Here is an 18331-nt window from a genome sequence, read left to right on the forward strand (position 1 = left end):
ACTAGATTGTGACCGTGATAATGCATAAACCGATTAATGATAACTGTTATACCATCGGGTAATCTATATTACTCTATGGGTTTGCGTAACACGTGCGTCTTCACCACAGGTTGGCAGTACTGTAATTGTGTAAAGGTATTGTTTACCCGAACTGTGTCTCCGCGGTTATCAATAATCCTGATCCCGTTTCCAGTCATATTTACTATTGTTAAACTATATCGTTTCTTTTTTTTCCTTACTAGTATAATAATAAATATTTCTATTTCCTAGTTATTGTTTCCACAAAACATCCGCATCACCTTGTAATACTCATGAACTCTGCCAACCGTATGGTTTGACGTTGAATGCGTTACAAATTGTGAATACCGGCGAAATGTAAGACCATCATAGTCTGTCGGAAGAGGATTAAATAAATCGTAAAAGGTAAGATGGAAATGTTGTTTTTTCCCTCCCTAAATGTCTGGATATTGTTTATTGTTATAAGCCTAACGGAACAAATAGTTATTTTTTACGTTGTGTCAGTACCTGATTAAGCGCTGCTGCTGCTGCCTTGTGGCATTTGCGACTGCCTCTACCGATTCTAGAATTATTTCGTTCGGTGTTTTTGATAAATGATAGTACCGATTATGGTAAACCTTGCGGTCGCAACGTTATGATGATAAATGATAATAACATAGCGCGTAGTAGATATGATCATAACAAAATCAGTATGATAAATAATGGTCACTACAGGTAATTATTTGAACTTACCGGACTTACCTAAACAAGTTAAAAACACAATTTTGACAACGATCACAACATCAATTTCTGTGTTAGAAGATAAATAGTTTTAGTGTTTCTGGACTAGAATAAAATATCGAAAATAATATTAAATATATATATATTTCTTTATATAGATTTATTTACATATCTGTAATATATTTATCAAGGCCGTTTTATTTATTTTTAAACATTTTTTTACTTGATGTCCTCATTGCGTTCAAATCAAATCAAATATATTATAATATTAATATGGTTTCCAATTTGTAAGTATCTATTTATTTTTCACATTTTAATTGAGTATAACCTTAGCCAAATCAATAATTGACAATCACTTTCAAACATTGGTTATTAGCAATAATTAGATACTATTAAATTAACTCAATTTTTAAGCTATATCATAATTTTTTATCATAGAATCTAACTATTATTAAATTCTTAATTTAATCAGTCAATTTTTTGTTTTTATCATTTAACAGATAATGAAAATATGATTTTTCCAATTTTGTTGAATAATTGAACAATTTTTGTTGTTGTAATATATCAAAATAACTAATGAAACTTGAAGTATTATAAAATTATAATTGGTTGAAGATAAAATGTGTCGTTTGAAGTTTATTAAATTGCTTGTCAGTAAAGATTAAAATGTTTTAAATTATATTTAAAGATTTTAAACAGTATTAAACGCAAACTTATTTATGGTAATATTTTAAGTTAATCTATTAAAAATATCTATCAAATAATATATTTGCTCTAGTGAATTTGATGTAAAATGAGGAATGTATTAATGTTTTGATTTATATTTATAAAACATGAGGAACCAGTAGTATTTAAATAAGATCTAAGGTTTAATGTACTATTAGCTATTATAATACATCTTTGAAATATTAAATACTATTTTGTTTTTATTTCAGAAGTTGAACGGATTTAAAATATACTAGTAATGACACATACTTAGAGATTTGTACAAAAATTATCAATTGTTAACATTTCAATTATGGCTGATACAAAAAGATCTAATCTAACCGCATTGAATGGTCTATCATTAAATGCATCATTGAAATCCAACCCAACTAAAAAATTGGTTGTAAAAAATCTCAAAAGTAAACCAATGTTACCAGATAATTATCAAGAACAAACATGGAAGAAATTACGCGAAGCTGTTATTGCTATACAAACCTCAACCGCTATTCGCTACAGCATGGAAGAACTGTATCAAGCTGTAGAAAATATGTGTAATAATAACTTAGCAGCAGCATTATATAATAATCTTATTGAACTTAGTGAAGCACATGTTAAAAAATTGTTACTTAACTTTACTGAAGTTACCAATGATAAAATCATATTCTTAAAAAAAGTAAATCACCACTGGTCGTCACATTGTGAACAAATGTTAATGATACGCAGTATATTCCTATATTTAGACCGTACTTATGTACTTCAAAATCCTAATGTCAACTCAATTTGGGATATGGGTTTGAATTTGTTTCGTCATCATATCATGTTAAATACCAATGTTCAGAATCGTACAGTTGATGGTTTGTTACTACTCATAGAAAAAGAAAGGCAAGGTGATATGGTAGACAAAACTCTGCTTAAATCTTTACTTAGAATGCTTTCAGACTTAAAAATTTATCAAGATGCTTTTGAAGGAAAGTTTTTGCAGGCTACTGAACGTCTTTATGCTACTGAAGGTCTACAATTTATACTTGAACTTGAAGTTTCTGAATATTTATATCATGTTGAAAAGCGTCTGAATGAAGAAAGTGAACGGCTCTTCCATTATTTAGATACTTCTACAAGGTGGTCATTAATACATACAGTTGAAAAACAATTGATAAGCGAGCATGTTCACATTATACTACAAAAAGGATTGGATCAATTGCTCAATGAAAATAGACTGGACGATCTGAAGTTGATGTATAGCTTATTGACACGTGTTAAAAAAGGACTAACTGAACTTTGTATACACTTTAATGGTTATATCAAAAAACATGGACGGACTATTGTTATAGATCCAGAAAAAGACAAGACTATGGTACAAGAATTATTAGATTTCAAAGACAAAATGGATGTAATTGTTAAAAAATGTTTTCAAGCAAATGAAAAATTTGGTAACAGTTTAAAGGAAGCATTTGAAAATTTTGTCAATCAACGAACTAACAAGCCAGCTGAACTCATAGCTAAATTTGTTGATTCAAAGCTCAAAGTTGGTAATAAAGAAGCTACAGAAGAAGAGCTTGAGAAACTTTTGGATAAAATTATGGTTCTGTTTCGGTTCATACATGGCAAAGATGTTTTTGAAGCATTTTACAAGAAGGATCTTGCTAAAAGATTGTTACTTGGTAAATCTGCAAGTGTAGATGCTGAAAAAAGTATGCTATCCAAATTAAAACAAGAATGTGGTGGAGGGTTTACATCTAAACTCGAAGGCATGTTTAAAGATATGGAAATAAGTAAAGATATTAATGTGGCTTACAAACAGTATTTAGGAAATGTTAAAGACATTCAACTGTCTGGTATTGACATGACAGTCAATATACTGACTATGGGGCATTGGCCAACTTATGTTGTTATGGAAGTGTCTATGCCTAATGAAATTATTCAATATCAAAACTGTTTTAATAAGTTTTATCTAGCCAAACACAATGGCAGGAAATTACAGTGGCAACCTACTCTAGGCCATTGTGTGCTACGCTCCTATTTCAAGCAGGGTAATAAAGAACTACAAGTTAGTTTATTCCAAGCTATGGTGCTTTTATTATTTAATGAATATCAAATGCTTCATTTTAAAGATATAAAAAATATAACCAATATGGAAGATTCAGAGTTGAGAAGAACACTTCAGTCATTGGCTTGTGGTAAAGCAAGAGTTTTGATAAAGGTGCCAAAAGGAAAAGAAATAGGTGATATTGATCAGTTTACACTGAACAATGATTTTTATAACAAGCTCTATAGAATTAAAATTAATCAAGTGCAGATGAAAGAAACAAATGAAGAGCAAAAGGCGACTGAGGAACGAGTATACCAGGATAGACAGTATCAAATGGATGCAGCCATTGTAAGAATTATGAAAATGCGCAAATCACTCATGCATAATCTTCTGATTAGTGAACTGTTCAATCAGCTGAAATTTCCCGCTAAGCCAGCTGATCTTAAGAAACGTATTGAATCACTCATTGATCGAGATTATATGGAGAGAGATAAAGATAATCCTAATCAATATAATTATATTGCATAATATTTTCAGTTTGCATATATGATTTCTTTAATATATTTTTTATTATGTCAATGTATATTATCAAATTTATTTGTATATATGTATTTGTTTATAGAGAAAATATACTGACACAAGATTTTCCCTGGCTAAAGTATATAATATATTTGTGATGTGATTGCATGGGGATAATAGTTTGGTTGCTTGATCATAAAATGTATCTTGTTTTTACATTAGTAGTAAATACAGTAGATGTTTTATCTTTTGAAATGTTTTTTTCTTTTTCCAATTTAAAATTAAATCCATGTATTGACTTTGTTACCTATTAAGAGTTGTGCATACTTTGCATACTATCTTGTCTGCGTGGATAATATTGGTTATAATTATCATATCTGTTTTCACATAATATCTAGTTGAAAAGTTAAATTAAAAAAGTTAAATAGGTATAAATTACATTTTGTGTTAATATTGTGAACTTATTTTAAAACTATGTCAAATATTGTAGGTTAAATATATTTCTTTTATATTCACTACTTATATCTGATGTTAATTTTCTATAAATTAATTGAAATGTATTATATCTATCGCATACTATTTACATTGTATATTTTTCTGTTGATATAAAATTAATTTTTTTTTTAAGTAAATATTGCATTTAAAAATATTTAATTAATCACATTATTAGACATATTTTATATAATCATTTTTAATATATTATATTAATTAAAAAAAAAAAAGATGTAACTAATAGGGCTTGGAAATTGTTGACTTGAACTCATTATATAATGATTAAACATCTTTATAAAATATCAGAAAAAATGTTTCAAGGATTTAATAATAAGCAAATAATACAAATATACATACATTTTTTATTTATTTATTTGAATACATTTAATAAAGCTAATTGACTATAATATTAGAAAATGGCCAAAAATGATTTTAAATTACAAAAAATATTCTTAAAATATAAAATTATTATTTATTTATTTGGGTTCTTATTTTAATTAAAACATATTTTTAAATACCTATCAACTATCAAAGTGTATGAGTATGAAATACTAGTGATCCCTATTAAAATTGAATTGCATATTTCTAAATCCAACATAACTTATATTTTATAAAATTCTTATTTATTTTATTTATATTTTTTAAAAAATTGATTGAATTACCATTTCTGACGGATAAAATCATTTGCTATATTATAAGTCAATATGATAAATTATTGTTGTGTAATGATAAGAACCGAGAAGATAAGCAGACATTTTTTTTGGACGTAATTTTAATTTTCTTCAAAAATCCAATAAAACCTAAACTATTATTACTTCTATATTATATTTATATCATATATGTAATAAATAACAAAGATCTTAATAGATATTTTTTAAAATATAATATATTATTTTTTATTATGCATTCATAAAACAATATGGCAACAATTATATTTTTAAAAAATATATAAATTATTAATAAATATATACATTTTTTTATAGTTTGATAATACTGAGTTTGAAATAAATAAAATATGAAACCGAAAATATTCTGAAAAATATTTTTTCCTTTCATTTTTTAATAAATGATTTAAAAAAAAAAACTCAATGGAAATAAATGACATCAGATGTTAACATCACTAACTGCGGCGAAAAACGGACATGTGCATCAAGTTTAAGTGTTTATTATCTAATCGTGATAAAAAGGTATCTATTCATTTTATTTTGTTTTATTAATAAATAATTTAATATTTATTAAAAACTAACCCCATGGGATAAAAGTACAGATATTTTGGTAAGAATATTCATTTTACACAATATATATAAAGTATAAAATGTAACGAAATAATTTTTATTTAATATTCGATGTGTAATTACCATAGTGAATCATTACAAAAGTTTTTAATATAGTTACAGGAATTTAGCATATGATTTATTGAACTATTTAATACACGATTAAGAGTGAATTAGAGTCTTATGGAAGGTACCTAATAGAGACTCTGGCATTAAAAGATGGGACTTTCCTCTTAATTATTTCTAATAATTTTGTATTTATAACTATTCCATTTATAAGCTTGTAAGTAAATGTCATATTAGTCTTTAAGCACCTATTAGATAAAAGCATAATACTGCATACTGCTCTCATTTTATTTAGAGAACAGTTTTGTATGCTTATTTTATGAACTAACTTACGGATATATTTTCGATAAATTTTTTTTATTTTATCTAATAACCCGATCTCATTAGGATTCCAGATTAGTGAATCAAATTTTAATATTGAACGAACTAAAGCGAAGTATAAAACTTTTAAACAGTTAATATCAGAGAAATCTTTAGAATTACGTTTAATAAATCTTAGAGACCTATGGGCTCTACCATAAATGAGGGGTTGAGCGCAATAGTGGCCTAACTCACAAAAATTCGTAAATTGAGTAATGATATAATATTGTTCAGAATTAAAAATATTCTAATGCAACACCAGCCTATTTACGATTTTCTTATTTTAAAACTAGATTGCAGCACTACATATGTTGTTACATTAAGATATTTTATGATTCGTGATAAAGTAACAATGACCTATTCAACTGTATGTGGAATAGGTCACTATTGTTATCATAACATTATATCCAAATTGCTTGATAAGCCATTGTGGCATCATATCTCTACTCCAGTGGTTCTTAACCTTTTTCGAATGACGGAACACTTAACATTTTACAAGATTTTCGCGGAACACAACCGTAAAATAAAATAGTAGTACATACATTTTTAATTTTTTAATATATTAAACAATGAATGTATAGCATAAAATTGTTTGCATGTCATACATGTTAGTGTTAGTCACTAAAAAATAATAAAATAATAAAAAGAGTTAAAAAAAATTTAAAAATTTGAAATTGAATACTTTGTATGAGATATTTGTGCCTGATGATTTTTACAGATATTTTCAATATCTGGCCGTATGTACGATATTGCTACTCTCATTTCCTCTTCAATATTTGTCAGCCTTTCTCGTTTCTTTGTTTTGATATTCGTCAGTGTTGAAAATCCAAGCTCACATAAGTATGAGGTTGAAAATTGTAATAATATTGAAACTGCTTTTTCAGAAATTTTTTTAAATTCGGTTTGAACTGAAATCCAAAATTCTTCTACTGTTATTTCGGAAAATTTTATTTTTAGAGTTCGATCTGATGTTAGCGTTATGAATTCTTCCTCTTCTTCTAACGTAAATTCATAACTTGACGTGTTGATGGTAAAAAATGGATTTCGTATCCAATCATACTTTTCAATATTTAATTCAGGAAAGTATTTCGTGATTTTTTCTTCTAATAATGCTAAATGTTCTGTTATAATAGAAATTATTTCATTATTATTTTTAATTGAAGGAAACATGTCTACCGTATTTTTTTGAATTATACGCGTTCTCCAAAAAGATATTTTTTTTTTAAATGTTAATAGTTTATCCGTGGATGTAAGAATATTTTCGTTTTTACCTTGCATACCAGCATTTACGCTATTTAAATAATTAAAAATATCAGCTAAATATGCCATTTTAACACACCAAATATCGTCTGTAAGAAAAGATATAAAAACAGTGTTACCTTCGTTTTGAAAAAAACATTAACAATTCATTCTTAAGTTCCAGAATTCGATTTAGAACTTTACCTCGCGATAACCATCTTACTTCACAATGTAAAAGTAAACATACGTGCTGAGCTTCCATTGATTCACACAGTTTTTTAAATAGGCGTGATTGTAATGGACGCGATTTTATGTAGTTAACCATGCTTACAATTTTATCCAATACAGGCTTTAATGTAATAGGTAATGTTTTCGAAATAAGTGATTCTCGGTGTAAAAAACAATGTGTAGATATGATATTAGGATTTTTTTTCTTCGCTAATGTTGTAAATCCTTTAATAGAACCAACCATTGAAGGAGCTCCATCGGTGCAGATTCCTACACATTGGTCCCATGTTATGTTAAATTTATCTAAATATGACGAAATTGAATCAAAAACATTCTGTCCTGTTGTACGTTCAGTAAGTTGTTTACAGCATAAAAATTGATTCACTATTTTATTTTCATCAATGAAACGAACAAATCCTAGTACGTGAGCTATACCACTGATATCAGTAGACTCGTCAATTTGCAAAGCGAAATATAGTTTATTAGTAGTAAGCTTGTTAGTGACAGTTTTCTCAATATCATCTGACATGTGTATAATTCTGTTTTTTATTGTATCGTCTGAATGCGGAATTTTCATAATTTCTTTTTTTGCATCATCGCCAAACATAATTTGAACTATTTCTGAACATGCCGGTAAAATCAAACTCTCTGCTATGGTGTATGGTTTTAACTGTTTTGCAATTATTTCGGCAACTTTATAAGATGCGATTTGTGCTTTATCAGATATTGTTACAATTTTTTTAAAATGTTTTCTTTGATTCATTTGATTATTCAACAACCTTTCAAAATAATTTTTTTTTTAGACTGGAGATTGGCGTGCTTAGATGAAAAATGCCGTTTTAATTTCGCTGGCGCCATTGCGTTATTAGACAACTTTTCCCCACAAACCACACAAAGGGGAATTTGACAATCATTTTCGTCAACATAAGTGAACCCAAAATTTAAATAATCGTTGCAATATTGTCTATTGACCTTTTTTATTTTATTCTCATCATTGAAAGTATCATCATTGACATTGCTTGTATTTGTACTTGCACTATCAGTACAAGAATCATGTTTCCGTTTAAGAAATTTGTCCATTTTGTTATTAAAATGGTCGTTACAAATTAAATTAATTAACTAAATAAATTTCAAATTGTATTTACTTAAAAAAATAACAGAATCCTTATTTATGAAGTTGTACACGCGTCTAACGTTGATAACCGTGGGCAACGTACTAATACTAATGTATTTTATAACTTTTATTAGTGCAGAAAATAAAATTGTCAATATCTATACGTATGTTATCGCAGTATGGTGGAGATTATCGTATAATATAATAATAATAATGTATATTAATATATTATATAATATAGTAGTATACTGACACATTATATTATTCGAAAGTTAACGATAACGTTTTTGTGTACAAAAATAAACCAACAAAACCTAAAACGATTCTATTTTTGAAAGAAATTTTTTTTTCACTGATTTTAAAATTTTGGCGGAACACTTATACGAAGTCCACGGAACACCTGTGTTCCGCGGAACACTGGTTAAGAACCACTGCTCTACTCCATCCCTTTCTGTTGGAATGGCTTATTATAAAAGATAGTTAAGTACATACAATTTAGGTACCTATACATAATTTAACCACAAAGGATGCTTATATGTATGTCTGGAATGAATCCATGGCATCACGAGGAACACACAAGAAATCGGATCATGCTTGTTATATTTCATAAAAAACTATGTACATACAGAACAACTTATTATGTATACTATTAACAACTATTATGTATAGTAATCAATGCGGAGGGCAAAATCGGAATATAAAAATGGCCTTAATTTACCTAATGACTATTTACCTACTGAAATACATCATACGTTTCTAATTTCAGGACACTCTTACTTGGCTTGTGATAGAGATTTTGGAGTGATTGAAAAAGAAAAAAAGGTATCACAAAGTTGAGCGCAAAAGTGGCCTATCCAACAAAAATTTGGAGAATTTTGTATGTTTTGTTCCCAAATAACTTTTAGAACTATGTCTTAGATGTATCAATAATTAATATGAAATAATAGTTAAATTTAATTCGTTTTTAAATATTGATTTTTTTAATCAAATTTTCAGAGAAATTGAAAACGTGTATTACTCCCATTAACCATTTGATAGAATAGGCCACTATTGTGCTCAACCCCTCAAATATAGTTAATATGAGATTTAAAAGATAGGTATTATAATGTGTGTAATAATGTATTACTTACACGCATTATGTACAAATTATATTATACATGTCTACTCATGGTAGGTTTCATTGTAATTGTCGCCCGTAGATGAGAAAATGTATTAAGAAAATATAACTACAAAATGATTATTGTTAGTAATAATTTTACTTTTAAATCGTTTGGTAAAATGATAAGACAATCAATATAAAAATATCGATGTTTTTCCAAATACATTGGGTTTTTGACTTCGATGTTTTAATAATTATCATTATTGTCACCATCGATGTTTCGTAAAATATAAATCGATACACCGATGTTCAAAAGAAATAGCCATCGACTAGGGATGGCAATTTTTTTTACTTCGATGTATCGCAAACTGGTTCGACTGACGGCGTTTGTGCGTATACTCACCCCGTCCCATTCGTCTACCTTTTTACACGCCGCGATGCATTACTTATCATATCATCGGTTTATTAATGTTTAATTGGGGTTTTGTTCCTCATTAATAATACCGGTAATTAGTTAACATCGTACCTAAACGTCGCCTACCGATGTGGGAAAAGAATGGACGTTGATTTTAATTCGCGTCGTTTAAATGTGCGTTCTCTCTGCTTTTGACTTTGGTTGTGTGCGGTGCAATTTCTTTTTTTTCTTTGTGGCGTGTGCGCAAGTATGTGATTTTTATAAGAATGGCATCGACCGAGTCGGGCCCCAGCTTCTATAACCCTCAAAGTCTGGTAATGTTTCTTTTTTAATATTATGTTTTTATCCATACTGTTATTATTTTTATAAAATCTTTATTATTGAGCGTTGTGACATAAGCACTGGTTGCGGTATTTATTTTTAAAATGCTGTTTATTTGGTACGTATGCGCTCTACAGATAAAGTAACGAGTTTCTGATCCTGAATAGACGACTGATATAAAATCTATAGCAATTTTAGACAAATAAATATATAATTTATATATAATAATAATAATAAAATCGATAGCAAATAAATGATAACGCATAATAAATCCAGTCGTTATCGAATCTAGATAGAGAAAAACCTGTAAATCGCATGTCGAAATTTTTTTTATAAATATGTAAATTTGATTTTTTTATTCATTTTGAAGTACCGTTTTTGTGAATTGAAAAACTATTTTTTTTGAAGAACGAAGAGTATCGCCTCCTTCTTTCATTCTCTGAATAACGTTAAATGATACTCTTATATTACATTATTATATAATTGAAAACAAAAGTATATTAAAATATTATATAATTTAAAATAATCATTGCCAAATTTAATTTAAATTTATTTTAACTAGTCTGGGCGAAACGAGAATCTTATAAAAAAATTTGGACGAAATGGACTACATCCGTATGAACCGGCGTTTATTAGTTGGGTTCCGAAGACCCTTATTTAGTCTAGTTAGGTCCCAGTGTTTTTCAGATAGTACACTATTTGGGTCCCAGTATTTTTCTAGTAGTACAGTAGTCGGGTCCCACGATTTTATAAGTACTACTCTATTTGGATCGATACAAAAAAAAAAAAAAAATGCCGCCTCTCATTTTTACAGACTGTCAGTATAAATTAGAACACAGGTCTGATTTTTTAAAGTTTCTAATATTTGGCATATAATTATTAATTAGAAATTAGAATGCTAGTATGTGGTAAATAAATAAGTTAAATTATTAAAAAATTAAAAAATTTACACAGTTGGTAAAAATTTAAATGATACAGCTTTTACAAACTCAAATCTATTATTTTTTTAATAATATTAAGTACTGATATACTTGATAATATTATTATCAAGTATATCAGTACTTGTAAGTTTATTGTCGTGGTAGTCGGGTCAAAATAGTTATGATTCTTATAGTCGAGTCGAATTCGTATGTTATTTTTTTTATAATCAGATACAATTAGTTATTTATCTTTATCGTAAACAGGGTTTATAACTTATAGCATTTAAATATTTTTTTTGAAAGGTCCTAGAAATATATATGTGTTTTTTTTTAATAATAACAAGTAATTATAGTAGTATTAATTATTTATATTTATAATTAATAAGTTAATTAATTAATTCCTTTTTTTGGTTTAAATTACATATTTATTTGTATCATACATATGGCGACGCGATCGGTATTTTAATAATAAGAGTTAGACAATTTTTTTTTACATGATATTTTTTTCCCATACATTTTTAGTGCATGTTTGAACACTTATATGAATATTTTTATGAGCATATTATAGCGCTTATAATTACTATTTTTGAATCTATAAGTTATGAGCCCTGATCATAAATATTATTTGGGACCCAACTCGGATACGTTTGTATGAATTTCGGAGAATGTTTGCCTGCTATAAGCTATACATTTTGATAGAATAATAATATTAAAGAATTATATGAGACAATAATAACAGTGATAAATAAATTGTATAATTTTTTTTTAATTAAGAAATATTAGATTTGATTCGGTACTCTTCTATTACAATATGCATTTGTTTGTGGAATAAGTAGTGATATTCGTAGGTAGAAAATATAGAGTATTATGTATAGGAATGGAGAATATTCCTATAATAGTTTATTTGGCGCGACATTATTACATGGGTATTATATAATAATGTATGCGTTTGCCATTTACTCTATACAATTATTATAAAATATAACTATATTTTATTTATCTCGGCCAAGACATTTGTTGATGAGAAAAGTTTTAAGAGTTATATACCGCCATACACTTAAAAACTATTACATTTATTTTTCAGTTTTTAATCAAAATTAATGCAAATATAATATTGGATTCTGAACAAATACCTACATCAAATTTTAAATGACTTAATAATAATAGTCCATTTTATATTTTTATAGCCAATGATTAATTTTTCATGTAGAAGGGCACTAAAATACTTTCATACTTTTTTTGTAATTTATGTAGATTATATATATATATATATATATATATAGTTGAAGGCTTCATCCGATTTAAATAATTAATTTTTATAAATGTACACATACGATTACTGTTAAAACGAAATTAGCATATATTTGCAGTACTCTGAAAATGTTGTGGATATAGAATTATTATTGATAAATTACTGATATTATTTAGTTTAACCAAAAAACATAACGCCATTATTACCTATTTTTCAATCTTAGTAGTTTATTTTAACTTACAACTTTTCTCTAAAAACTAAACTCTACAGTTCTAAACTGGAAAAAATAACTAGAGAAATCAAGATGAGGGAATAAATTTTACTTCACCGTCGTGATAGTACATAACTAAAGTTGGGATTTTAATTATCTTCAAAATTATAAAAAAGGGGTTAAAAATGTATTTACTATGATTTAAAAACGATTTTATAAAATTCATGTCACCAAACATATAACTATATTTATTTATCATAATAATAAATAGGTACCTTTTTGTTTAATATTTACATTTTATTTAACTTGATTAAAATTTGATCGTCACTGGACTCTTGCAAATAGAAACATTTCTTTCGACTTTTTAATTTTGTTCAATTTTTTTTTAAATATATACATGGGCCGATATATTCGTATTTATTAGTTTATCAATTTAGTAGATACTATACTAATTATTAAATAATTTAGTAGATATATACTAAATGTCCCAAGTTTTGAGCGAACCAACGTCGAAATACGTGATAAAATATCCTGATATTTAAAAATTAATACGAGTAGATAGATTTAGAAAAATGCTATAAAAACTTGAAAAATTCCATAAAAGCAGCAAAATATGCCTTAAAAATGCATATAAAGTTAATTTTGTCATAAAATGCAAAATAAAAACTACACTAAATTAATCTGTATCACTTGAAATACATTTTCTGCTTACAGACCTACGTGTTGGGACATTAGAAAAAATGTTGCATTTGCATCAAAATCCCAGCTCTATACATAACTAGGTATGGTTACTTTTTAATTTCTTAGTTTTTTCATTTTGAAATTTCACTGAAGATAACTAAAAAAAAAAGTGTGGATACTCGGGTGTGGGATTTTTTCAATTATCTTCTCGTAATTATTTGTTCGTGATATTCAAAATGTCTTATTTCAGGCTCAGTTTGACATAGTTATTACCGACATTGGTAAATAATAATTTAGTCTTCACTGTTCATGTAAAATAATAAGAGTACCTAACCTAACATCTATTGTGAATTATTCCTGATGGCCCCAGGTGAATTGCAATGGGTATGTATTCTGTATTATGATAAGCACGTCCATGTCATGTGTACATGTCAAAAACATATACATGTTATAACAAGAAACGAATGCACATTAAATATTTCGTGCGTGTTATTTTTGGAGAAGGCTGTATTACATTTTCTCTAAATCAAAGTAGCAAAACTTATTAAAATGCTTATCATTTATCATTATCAACTTAATTAACGCGCGGAAGTATCATATACGTATGTATGTATTACGCGTAATGCCTTTCATTATTGATCGAAATCGTTACAATTATAAATAATTGAAGGTGTGTTGGAGATAAATAATTGCATACTCTTAGTTTCTATAATGTCGATCTAAGAATCCTTTGGTTTTCATTTTTTTTTCGCGTCAGTTTATACGAAAAAATACATAATTATTATTATAATAAATATAATATTATATTATTTGTATGAATAAATATTTTTCTTCTCTTAATTCGAAGGCACTTTATCGGGACCAGGAAATACGTGTAGCGTTGGACGTATTCAGACGATTTGAATAATGATAATAAATAATTATTATTGTTTGACAACATAATAAAATGTGCGAGGATAATACAAAATTACATTATAATATATTATATTTTAAAGTGGTATTCAACGAAAATAATAATAAAGGTTTTTTTTATAACCAATATACCTACCATTGTACACTTATAATACCTATACACTACGAGTATCCGACATAAAATATTATATAGACTATCTTATTGTAATATTAATACGTCAACTGCTTACTGGAACCGGTGTAAGTTTTTCTTTGTGTAGTCCATGCGGTCGACAATAGAAATCAAAATGATTAAGACCGGAGGGAAAATCGAATATACGATTAGGTTGGAAAACCATTCTCGAACTGGACCGACCAGTCGATTTTTCATGTCCATTACTAGAACAATCTTGACAATTGCACTCAATGCCATCGAACATCTGAATATCATTACGAAAAATCCGAAACGCATGAACACGGATTTATTCATTAAATATTTGATTTGTTTTCGTTGTCAGTATTTCTGAATCCGAATTAATTTTAACTCGTGTTTGAAATGGGTTCTCGAATAACCGCGAGGAATCGAGAAAATAAATGTATTCTCGTACTTGCAAGGAAATATTTAAACAAGAAATAATATATAATTATATACACAAACGAGAGCGGGTAACCAGGTAACTCTTACGTCAAAGAACGAACGATATTTGTTGGATGAACTACTTGGAATTGAATCGTTTTAACTCCTGAAACTACAATATATGAATATATCGTAACACTGCTGGTATTAGGCATTAAATAATATTATTTATTCTCCTATGAAAATTAAAAAAAATATGAAATGTATGAAATTAAGAAGTTGAACTATTAGAATGTTTTTAAAAACAAATCCTATAAAATGGTTGTATTTAAATTTGATAAAAGTAACAAATGAAAAACTATTTTTATATTTTTTACTAAAATATTTATAATTATTTCTAAAAGTAAATTTGTACATTAAGTTATATAAGTTATGTGAATTATATAAAAAAAAACTTATTAAAACATTATCTTATAAGTCATAATAATGAATATATTTCATAAAATGATTAGTAAAACCTCATGAGACTTCAACTTATATATAATAAACTAGATAGTTATTTTATTTAGTGATATTTGTTGTATTATAAAATTATTATAATAATAAAAAATAAATAAAAATATTTGTTTGTAATTTCAATGAATCATACGGAGATGTATCAATTTATTTAACTTTATCTATCTAAGCAGGATATTTTTATACGTCGTTCTAATTTAACAGTAGTCTTAATATTCGTATTTTATTTAATAGTACGTGAGTAAATGTCATGTACATAGGTATACATATAATAATGTTTGTATTTATTGATTTATTTACACAGAAGATAGTGTTAATATAAAATATAATTGATGAATGATTTATTTTCATAATTTTATTTTTATCGATTTGTGTTCATCGAATAAATGTATCAAAAAGTATATTGATTATTTTTTTAATACTGTACTTTCGGTGTTAATTTCTATTAGTTTTTAGTGGGTTAATAACCACTTTTTAATAATTAAAAATATTTATGCATAGTACAACACAGTGAATTGCATTTACCCTGGGAAATTGTTAACGTGTAAAAACTTCTAAGGACTATATAGGGAGGTGCATATTAATAATATAATGTGTTGGACGATGTAGATAAAATAAATAAATAGTTTGTCGCTAAATGAACTAGGTACCAAATAAGTGTATGTACCGGCGTTACTTTATTTTACATCATATGAACTCCGGTAAATTGCCAAATACGTAATACCAGTTACTACAACAAACAATAGATATGTACACATTACATATAATAAAAATGTTTACGTAGAATTCATTCATTCTTATTAAAAATAAAACCCTATACGAATTGAGAATTACGTATATTATACAGAGTGGTTCTTTTTTTTTGTAATGAAAATGTTATAATAATATAAAAATATGTGGAGCATCTTATGTTCTTTTTTTTTACAGAACTTATATTATTGATGTGTCTAATTTTTATTTTATTACTATAATACTTTGTTATTTAAATTAAAAAGCTCATATGAGTAGTTTTCTTCAAATATATTAAATAGTGTTTGGTCGTGAAAGAACATTTGGATGTTTATCCGATATTGTACGCACTAACTGTAGAAATAGGATCGTATACGTTTCCTTACAATCTTAGATATTATTAAAGCAAATATATTATTGCATATTAACAGCATGTATTGTAACTCAAATAGTACCTCATGTTATTACACGTGTGACGTTTTTTTTTGGCGGTAGTCCTTCAAAAGCCGAATCCAGTTGTTTAATTACAGATGATAATAATTAAAGTCACTATTACTTATTTTAGCTTTGATTTAGTAATAAATTAATAGAGTAGCTATGAAATTATATTACCTACAAATAAATAATCTATAAACTAAAGAGACTTTTATATGATATTGATACCTAGATAAAAGTGGATATTTTTAACGTAATGGATCATAGATTAAATGGGTACTGTAAAAATTAATTAAATTGTAATACGAACATACTTGTACCGGAGTATCCTAGTTGGGTCCCGAGTACTAGGGGCTAATTGCAGGTAGTGTACTAGTGGAGTTCCGGATTTTTTAAGGTACTATACTAGTTGGGTCTTGAATTATTTAAGGTATTACACTAGTTCCTGAATATTTTTGGTAAGTACTATATTATACTAAAATTTTCTTTCCCATTTTAACAGACTTAAGACTGTCTATTGTTTATTTAGACCACACGTATGGTTAAAAATATTTTTTATAGTTTTTTTTTTGTTTTTTAGTTTTTTCTCCATTAAAATATAAATTATTAGAATTATGTAAAAATATTAAAAATGTTAAAAATCAAGTGTAAAAATACATATTATATAATATAATTATAGCCATATAGGTGAATTAAAAAATATTAAAAATGTTAACAACTATTGTAGTACCTATAAAAATCTGGGACCCAACTAGTGTAGTACATATAAAAATCTGGGATCCAAATATTATAGTAATTTTAAATTCGGGATCCAATTCGGATGCAGCCACTTGTACAATACAATTAATATCTGTATATGCTTTGGTGATCGAATGTTTGTAACGCGAAAATATATGCATCGCTGAATATCCCATTCCCTTAGGTCTATTTTAATAGATTAGCAGAAAACCTAAAATTAAAATTAAATTGTATTATTGTAATTTATACGATAAAAAGATTTTAACTGTAGCGCCTTTAGATCTAACATATGTTGTGTGTCGATTAAATGAGTTTTATTAATTACAAGAAATATATTTTAAATAAATTAAGTCATAATAATTCTCATCTTAGTGTATTTAATATTACTTATAATTCCATCAGTCTAAACTTTATATTTTTAAAAGGGTAATAAATGTCACATATTTTATTTAGTTTAATTTTCCTAGAATTTGTTGGTTTATGATACACTAAATCATCATATATATCCTATTTTTTGCTGGTAAATTTTAAGTTAAATTAAAAACTATTATTCTAAATGGTATACTTATTGCACTGTTACTGGTAACTTATGGCACAACTAAAGTATAAAATTGTATGAGAAATACGAAAAAACTTAAGTCATCCTTACAATCTCATCTCTGAACCATAATGTATAAGAAAGCAATAACAATATAAATATATATAATTGATTCATTCCAGATTTTAATTATTGTTTACAAAATAGCTTTTAATAAAATCACATTATGTATGTTGTATGATTA

The 18331-nt window shown here is 26.8% G+C and overlaps 2 protein-coding genes across 3 annotated transcripts; one reads left to right on the top strand and one right to left on the bottom strand.

Moving 5' to 3' along the window:
* The first annotated feature begins 163 nt into the window (after positions 1 to 163).
* Positions 164 to 4246, top strand: LOC112689911 (cullin-4B). Of its 2 annotated transcripts, none has more exons than XM_025563792.1 (2): positions 164 to 423; positions 1674 to 4246. In XM_025563792.1, exon 2 carries the CDS (start codon positions 1757 to 1759, stop codon positions 3998 to 4000), a length of 2244 nt encoding a protein of 747 aa, XP_025419577.1. In that variant the 5' UTR covers positions 164 to 423; positions 1674 to 1756; the 3' UTR covers positions 4001 to 4246. The 2 variants fall into 2 exon arrangements, with proteins under 2 accessions (XP_025419577.1, XP_025419578.1); XM_025563793.1 differs by lacking the exon at positions 164 to 423 and adding an exon at positions 1004 to 1025.
* A 3312-nt stretch (positions 4247 to 7558) lies between these two features.
* LOC112689890 (zinc finger BED domain-containing protein 5-like) lies at positions 7559 to 8730 on the bottom strand. The gene is made up of 2 exons (XM_025563766.1): positions 8539 to 8730; positions 7559 to 8320 (listed from the first exon to the last, which is right to left on the bottom strand). Exons 1-2 carry the CDS (start codon positions 8728 to 8730, stop codon positions 7559 to 7561), a joined length of 954 nt encoding a protein of 317 aa, XP_025419551.1.
* Between the last annotated feature and the right edge of the window lie 9601 nt (positions 8731 to 18331).

This window comes from Sipha flava, unplaced genomic scaffold (genome assembly GCF_003268045.1).
Source record: "Sipha flava isolate LNK unplaced genomic scaffold, YSA_version1 47_pilon_pilon, whole genome shotgun sequence".
Taxonomy (NCBI): domain Eukaryota; kingdom Metazoa; phylum Arthropoda; class Insecta; order Hemiptera; family Aphididae; genus Sipha; species Sipha flava.